We start from the raw sequence: 8,503 nt of genomic DNA, 5'->3' as shown, positions 1-8,503 counted from the left end.
TTGCTGGGGAGAGGCAGAAGCAGGGTGATGCAGAGCACAGGCTCTCGCTGAGCATCCAAGTCGTCCCATCGCTTCACCCAGCCTCGCAAGTGTCCGGCCTCCCTGCCTCCTCTGTCCCCCGCATGAGCCGCTGCAGGAGGGATGCTGTGCAGAGAGTGCAGGTCCTTGCTGCAGCAGGACACGGTGGGTACCAATGGCAACAGGACAGATTGGCACCTCCAGTGTACTCACATCACACCAGCTGCTGGCAGACATAAGGGATTGCTGGAGGCCAAGTCACCTTTACAGCACCATACTGGGGGCCCAGCATTATCCTATCTCCAGTGATACTGACACCCACCTGCATAAGCTCCTACAATCAACGGAACCCTCAAGCCCCAGCACAGAAGTCACCTCTACTTCTCCTTGTACCTCTTATATGTGATCCAGACCCAATCTTATGGCCATATGCTTCCCACTTCCTATCTGAGACACAGCTGCACACCACAGTTATAAGGTGCCACCTCGGATGTCCCAGCAGGATGGACTTTCCAAGCAGACAAGAATTGGAGCTGCTCCCCTGCAAGGGAATCATCACTTTGAGCACCTCAAGGGGGGGGCAGCTGAGAGATGGAAAAAGTCTCTGAGCCTTTAATATGAACCGTGAGGACATGGAGGAGAACAGGAGCTCGGGAGGCAGAAACAGATCCATGGGTGCATGGAAGGCTCAGTGCTTTGGGAAATGAGGACATACTCTAACACCCATACTCCATACGGGCTGCTATGGAGAGGACCAGGCTCGAAGGAGCGCAGCCTCTCCTCGTCCTCCCCAGCACTCCTCAACATCACACAAGCGCTAATTCCTGTTCCATTTCAGTGGGGTTGCAGCAGACTCTCAGGCCAATAAATCAGACAGGATTTGCTTTGAGTAGCTCTGGCTCTTTGCCTTTTTTTGTGGAGATGGGCCCTTTCTTTTCCTCTCCCTCAGATTGTTGGGGTTGTTTTAATGACTTTATTTTTTCCCTCACCACAGCTAAAGGCTGCTCCCCTGAGCCAGCTGAGTGCATCAAACCATTAGCAAATTCTTCCTTCCAATGCAAATAAATACATAAAAAGTCTAGCTCCTGTTTACAAAATAGCCATCCCTCATTAATAAATATCAAATCAACTTCGACATAACAAGTGACGTGTCCTGCACGTCAGTGTTCATAAGACACCTGGGTACCATTTGCCTCCTTATTTAGAAGCAGGAGATGATGCAGCGAGCTTTTATAGCTATCCTCACCTTCTCTCTCGGGTCAGGTAAGTGCAAGAGGGATAGAAAAGCTTTGAGGAATTCTGTTCTCATCTACATGAGAAGGGGTTTACCTGTGTTAATGATGTTTTTCATACCCACAGCTCCAGGCCCTTTCTCTTCTGGTACATCTCTCACACAGGTTAGGAACTGCCTGATCCTTTCCTGATTCAAGTTGAGTTCTTTTCTCTAGCAGGGGCTGCTCCCAGGTACATCTGCACCTACTACGATGTGGTTGAGTACCTGAACATCTCCTCTCACAGCAAGGTGCACGCACACATACTGCCCAAGACAGACTTGAAGGAGCCTGTGGAGGTGAAGATGGATTTCATGCTGATGGCTATTCTCTCTGTGGTAAGGATCCGAAACTCCTGTTGAGTCTTTATAAGAGAGAACTGGGTAATTCCTAGATTGGGGTCTGGGTCTTCTGCCAGGCAGGGCTGAGCCAGCAAGGCCACAGGGATGAGAATCAGCCCCTTCCACTTCAGCTCTCTGCTGTTTGGAAGTGGCTTTGGAAGATGTGGAGTATTTTCTCCCGCTTACCTCCAGGAAGAAGTTCAGAGGCAGGTGCAGAGATGCTGCTTTGTAAGAGGCTCTAAAACCAACCCTGCAGACTGCCTCAGCTGAGCAATGCAATTGCAGGGCACTGGCATGTGAATGGTAACAAGAACCTATTTCTTTATATATAATCCATTGGATTGCTCCCACTCTTCATCTGTAGGACCAAGACCCTTGAGCTGAGCTCCTGCAATCTGTGCTATCCACTGCAAGGGCAATAGGGGCGAGCTCTGGGCTCTGCACTGGGTGTACCTGAGAAAGCAACATCTTCCCTTTTGTTTCTCCAGGTTGAAAAGCTCCAGACAGTCACTTTTTACTTCGTTTTGAACCTGGTAGGTCCCTCAGGAGCGCTTCCATCCTGCAATGCCCAGCACAATGGTGCTGAGCCCAGCGCTCATTCCCCTCCTGCAACTTCTTTCCCCAGGAGTGGAAAAACACTTTTGCAACCTGGAACCCGCAGGATTTCTGTAACATTTCCAAAATCATTCTGCCCACGGAATCGTATTGGTCTCCCCCCATCTTCATTTTAGAGCGGTACGTTCCCCTTTCGTTTTTATCTACTGCCTTAAGAGAAATACAGCAGAAGCAAAGTGTTGGTATTATTGTAGGAAATGGGATAAATACATACGGTTAAAAGTTGTTCCCATGAACTCTCTGAAACCAAGAACCTTGTAATTTAGATTAATGGTGACCACAGTTCATACTGGGCAGTTTGTGGCTCTGTAATACTGTAACGTCACCAGAAACATCCCACCTGGGCTGTAGTTAAAGCTGAGGAAGCAGCAGAGACCCGCAGTGTTGCGGGATGAAGTAACCCTTGGTACTCAGTTGTGAGATACAGGCTGGAGCGCTGCGGGTCTGACAGGGGTGGGCACCAGCATCAGCTCTTTAGCTGGGGGAAGGATGGTGGCAGCTCTGCAGTGAGCAGAGCCAGCACCGAGCCCTGCCCCAGCTGAGAGTGGGAAGCAGAGGGGAGAGAGGAAGGAGCTCGATAGGATGTGCAGAACTACAAACCTCGGTCCAGAGGCACTCACCAGCCCTTCTTCAAGCCTCGGGTTTCCTCCTCACTGCTACATCCCATAGGTGGGTGACGGCACAAAGGCCCCCTGGAAGGGTGCTCACAGACCACTGAGGAGCATTCCAGCATCTTGGAGCTCGGTTGTTCTCCACTTTTGTTTCCTCCAGAGTGAATGGGCAAAAGCCCAACTTGGATTACATGGGCCTCACGCACAATGGCAGCTTCAACTCCACCCAGCCCTTCCAGGCGACCTTAACGTGCAGCTTGATGATCTTCAAGTTCCCCTTTGACACCCAGACCTGCAACTTGAGCGTAGCTTCATTTCTCTACCCAGGTACAGCAGCAAGGTGGGCTTTACCACATCAGCTGGGCGAAACTTGCAGAGAGAGGAATAGATGGGATGGACCCCGGCTCACTCCTGGGTTCCAGCGCCACACACTCACAATGGGTTAGTGGGGTTGAGGTCACATAATACCAGGGGAAATGAGCTAAACCACTGTCATTCTGTTTGGCACATTTCCCATTGGCATCCCTGGAAGTATTTGGATGTTCTGTGGCAATTCCCCCTCCCCAGGACTGGTGTCTACAAACCAAGAGGCTTTGAACAAGGCTGCTTGTTCACATACAGCTCCAAGGGCTGATCCTTAAACATACCTGAAAGCCATGGAATGGGAGAAGATTAAGGAGTTTCAGGGATCCAAACTGCTCAGAGTTCATCCCATCAGGGAGGGTTGAAAAATAAGCAGATGTGACACAAAACCTTCCACTTCCAACACAACTGTCCTCATTCAGCAGAGATTTCCCCTCTGATCCACATTCCTAAAGGTCCAGTCAGGTCTCTTCACCAGAGTCCACTGATGGGTTAAGAAGCCCCATCAGGGCAAGAAACGCTGCCTTCTCCACCTGCAGGCACCCTTGGTTGGGAGGGAAATGGGAAGGAAATACCTGATCTCTAATAAATAACCTCAGTTCTACAACCTCTCTCCCCTTTTACCTCCTGCCCAACAGTTACAGACCTTGTCATGAAGACGAAGCGGACACCAGCCGATATGATGAGAGACAGCCAGAGTTACTTCCTCACTGATGGAGAATGGAAGTTCACCAACCTGAGCATCGTTGAATACATGGAAGACCTGGATGACGAGCAGTTTTCCGTGGTCACCTACATGGTATGGCAGTACTTTCATGGCAGAACGCACCGGTTTGCCACCAAAAGAGAAAGAAAAGCATGAAACGAAATGATTTTCTACATTAGGCTACAAGCATTTGCCCACACAGCAAGTTCTCTCCTGCTCACCTAAATTTTGCCCACCTTCTCCAACAGATTTCCATGGAGAGACGACCCACTCTGTACATTTTGAACCTGATCCTGCCAACATGTGCACTGTACCTGCTGGACATGGCTGTGCTGTTTGGACCCAGCTCTCTCGAGGAGAAAATCAATTTCCAGATTGCCATCATCCTTGGCAGCTCCATGTTAGCTGTGATCCTCAACAACATCCTCCCAACGTCCTCCAACAGACCACCCGTGATAGGTACCCGTCTTTACTGAATAAAAACTAACTGGGTTTTACACAGGTACCAACCTTAGGTTGGAACCTGAGCCTGAGCCTCATCCAACCTGGCCTTGAACACTGCCAGGGATGGGGCAGCCACAGCTCCTCTGGGCACCCTGTGCCAGCACCTCAGCACCCTCACAGGGAAGAACTTCTGCCTTAGATCTAATCTAAATCTCCCCTCTGCAAGGTTAAGGCCATTCCCCTTGTCCTGTCCCTACAGGCCCTTGTCCAAAGCCCCTCTCCAGCGTCCTTGTAGCCCTTTTAGGCACTGGAGGGCTGTTTTCTTTGTTCTGCAGTGGTATTCTTCCTGGGCACCTTCCTCCTCATGATCATGGCTGTGTTAGACACCTTCTTCTTGTTGTACCAGCAGCACAAATCCCTGTACTTACAAAAGGTTCTCAGAAGCTTCCAGCAAGGTAAAGAAACTCAAAATAACCTCTTAAACCAGTAAGTTTGGTGCATTTTCCTGCAGGTTCCTTTGGGCAAAGGTGGGTTTCAGCTGTGGGACTCACCCATCAACCCCCCTACACTGATACATGCTATTTGCTCTTCACAGAGGCGCACACCAAGCTGGCAATGAGAGCCATGAACAACCAGAGCACGAAACACCCGGCCAAGGAAGGTGCCCAACAGCTGAACCTCCCCAAGAAGGCCCAGGAAAAAGGACAACCAGCCAAGGGCCACTGGCAGCCACAGGAGCAGGACCCATTTCTGCCTGTTCTGGAGAAGGTGCTTCTCTACAGCCACTTCTTCCTGTCCCTGGTTTTCTTTGCTATTATTTCTATTAAATGGAGCAGCTGAATTCCAGCTCTGCACAGCACCAGGTCAGTTGTTCTCCACTGCATTGTGTCCAACCCCTCCTGTGTAGCTTTTATCCAGCTTCATTCATTGAGCTGCAGTTGTTGCAGTTGCCTAAATAACATTAAGAAGACAACCCCACAGGGTGTGAGATCTGCATGCTTAGTGCTTCATGCTCTGTTCAGTAGAGCTGCATCTGTTCTAAAGCATTCCATGTGCTAGCAAAGCATGTCAATAAAACAACAGTGCAATCTAGGGATAACACCTTCACTCTATGGGTCCATAATTCTCACCACAAACATGACCAATGGAAAGGGAGTTAATGCCCTTCTCTTTTGGAGATGTTTCCATTTTGGGGAAAGGTGTTTTAAGAATCCACCTCAGATAATGAAATAAACCAATGCAAGTCTGAAGCATTTGTTTCTGTGAGTTCCAGTGAGCTCTGCATCATCCAGAAACCCAGGACAGAGAAACGGGAGCACCAGGGCTAAAGGGGTGATAGTTGGGATGTCTGAAAAAGATAAAAGCTCTTTTCTTAATGTATTCACACTCCTTCAACTCCTTTTACAATTGGCTGCACTTAAACCATCACACCCAACCTAGAAACCAACCGTAGACCTCTGCCTGTAGAACTGCTGAGACATGTCTCCCTCTGCACTGCAGATCATTACTAAATACACCCCAGCAGCAAAAAAGACTTTATACCTTCAACTCCTATGCAACTATTTGCCTGCAGTGGCACAAGAACTACATTCCCTGTACCATGCAGTCACACAGATGAGCAGACAGTTTGATTGCATTACCAAAGGACACAGTTTGATCAAGAAAGGATCCTGTCCTTGCTACATAACCAAGCTCACAGGTAGAAAAGACAAAATCCAGTGGGCTGTTTGCAAGTTCATGTATTGTTCCACATTCCTCAACACCTTGCAACCTCGTGTCTAGGATCTAAGGCACAGACAGGAGGGAAAGTACTTTATTTAGATGGTCATAGAGTCTGACAGTCGTTAGACAAACTGCTTCTGGACAAGTTTACAGATCAGCAATTGGTTTGTGGGGCCAGAACGGGTATTTCTCCTTGTCCAGTCTGGTTTCAGGGAAGGCTTCATGCAAGTCTTCAAGCGTCATCTGTTCAAAGGGGATCATGCTTTTGAGCTTCTGGAGCTTGAAGTGGGAGCAGAGAAAAAACACGTTACAAATCCCTTATCAGTAAGAAAGAGCAAAGCACACCCCCAGGTAAGAACACGGTGTGTGCCAGGCTGGGTTAAAGGCAATAGTCTCTAAGCAAGGCCCAGGCTTACCTCTTGCTCGTACTGGGCAATACGAGCTTTGGAAGCCTGCACATATTCCGCAGTGCTCTTTGCCTGCAGGAAAGCAGAGGACACAGTGAACATGGTTTTAATAAAGACAGTGACCCAGAGTGAACCTGCACCCCCATGCTTGAGGGTGGCATTAAAACTCATCCCTGCACTAGGTGAGGGGACAGAATCTTGATCAAATCCCAAACAGCCAAACCATTCCATGTGCACAGATCCTCCTGCTCAGCCAAAAGCCAGAGACACACATAAAAAGACCAGGCTGCCCTGCCTGTGCAGATGCACACAGGGAACATCCCTTCCCTCCCACCCCTTCCCATCCCCACAGATCCCTGGCATTAGGGAACACTTCAAACACTTACAGCTTCCTGCTCTTGGGCATTAATTTTGGCAGTCTGTGTATCCACTGGCTCAGGAATCTTTAGTGCACTGAACTGCAAATCAAATGAGAACACTTGTTACACGGTTTGTTTGACTGAAATAATCCTTCACACCGAGCTCATTCCCCCTGGCAGCAGGGGAACATTCCCTCCTTTCTTCCCGGGATATGTTCAGGACCATGGAAGCCAGTGAGCTTTCTAAAACTGATCACTGCAGCTTGACTGTGAGCTTAAAGCCCTCTAGTCCGTACTGCACACCACCACCAGGACACAGAGCGCTACACACATCCACCACAGCACCGCAGAGAGCATTGGAAGGAAGCAAGAAAGTCTAAAAGCAGAGAGCTGGCATATTTCAGACTTATCTCCCCCAGGACAAAGCTCCCAGGCCTATCAGTGGGTCCCCCCAGTCTCAGGAGGTCAGTTCTCACAGTGCCAGTGACACCACGTGCCCTTCAGCAAAACCCTTGCTCCTGCTTTTCAATTCCTGTTTATAAAGAGGATGATAAGCCCTGCAGGCAGCACGCTTCACAGCGTGCACAGCCCCACTCTCCACCTCCTTCCATTTGGCGAGTTAGAGACATACTTTGAAGGTTTGCTTCAGGATAGGCACTACCCAAATACACTCCTGCAGCCAAAATAACTTATCATGTCTTCTTCCACCAGCCTTCTCATTTCACAGTGCTGCAGGCTTCCTCCTGAGAGATGGCACTGAGGTGAGCTCCTCCACGTTAGTGACACTGACATGCAGGATGTAAAGCCAGGGCCCCTTCTAGCCCAAACCAACCTCCTCTGCCAATCCCAGTGTTTTCCTCTCACCTCCAAAGACATTCCCCATTGCTCCAAAAAGCAACACCCGGCTGACAGAGACTCACCTTCTTCTGAAACTCATCCACCATGCCAGCTTTAGCAATAGCAGTCTTGTAGTAGGCCCAGTCGATGGCCGGGGGCTTCTCTGGCAGGGCAGCCAGCCTAAAGGGACAGAGGAGAGCAGTCACAGCCAGCACTGGCAGCAACCTGGTGCCATCGTTTGATCTCTGCCACAGTTACTTAGAGCCTGCAAAGTTTAGTTTAGACCTTTCCAGAGATCCATCATTAACAAGCAGCAATGAACCATTTCTGCAAATCCCTCGAACAGGCTTCTCTACACAGACAAGAAGAGCCCAGCCTGCAGCCCTGCTCCACTGGAAACCACTACACAGTGTCCCCGCGAGCAGCCCTGACACAGGATTAGGCAGTTTTCACAAGACTGAGCTAGAGGCAATCAGCAACAGCCAAAGGTGTTTGTATCCAGCAGTGGATGCTGAGGGACTTGAAGGGAGTCATGAATCCGTGCAGCATTTAACAGCCAACAGAACCTGCAAAACGCTTTGAACGACCAAAGCAAACTGCTTCCACAGAACGTGTCTTGACCTTTCGGCTGCTGTTTTACTCCGAGGAGGATTATGTAAAGATGATTTGCCACGAAAAGCCACCGCACGCCTTGAAGGTGACCCGGTTTAACGCCAGTCAGGACACTCCCGTGAGAGCAGTTTCCAACCCCAGCTTAACCCAGCACACGAAGGTCAGGCGGCTCAGCCGAGGGGCCGACCTGCCCCACA

General features: G+C 49.7%; 2 protein-coding genes across 2 annotated transcripts; one reads left to right on the top strand and one right to left on the bottom strand.

Annotated features, from left to right (window-relative positions):
- The first annotated feature begins 1,235 nt into the window (after positions 1 to 1,235).
- LOC104401168 (5-hydroxytryptamine receptor 3A-like) lies at positions 1,236 to 5,209 on the top strand. The gene is made up of 9 exons (XM_010019804.1): positions 1,236 to 1,281; positions 1,467 to 1,627; positions 2,119 to 2,163; positions 2,256 to 2,365; positions 3,017 to 3,183; positions 3,858 to 4,018; positions 4,174 to 4,384; positions 4,705 to 4,824; positions 4,965 to 5,209. The coding sequence occupies exons 1-9, from the start codon at positions 1,236 to 1,238 to the stop codon at positions 5,207 to 5,209; spliced, it is 1,266 nt and encodes a 421-aa protein (XP_010018106.1).
- Positions 5,210 to 6,160: 951 nt separating this feature from the next.
- On the bottom strand, positions 6,161 to 7,874 carry ATP5H (ATP synthase, H+ transporting, mitochondrial Fo complex, subunit d; the record flags this gene model as incomplete). The annotated part of the gene is made up of 4 exons (XM_010019803.1): positions 6,161 to 6,370; positions 6,508 to 6,570; positions 6,885 to 6,956; positions 7,778 to 7,874. Coding segments are annotated over 4 exons (364 nt in total), but the record flags the coding sequence as incomplete, so codon positions are not given.
- Between the last annotated feature and the right edge of the window lie 629 nt (positions 7,875 to 8,503).

Source organism: Nestor notabilis, unplaced genomic scaffold, assembly GCF_000696875.1.
Source record: "Nestor notabilis isolate BGI_N333 unplaced genomic scaffold, ASM69687v1 Scaffold36668, whole genome shotgun sequence".
Classification (NCBI taxonomy): Eukaryota; Metazoa; Chordata; class Aves; order Psittaciformes; family Psittacidae; genus Nestor; species Nestor notabilis.
Note: the sequence above shows the minus strand (reverse complement) of the source record. Positions and strands in the feature narration are given on the sequence as shown.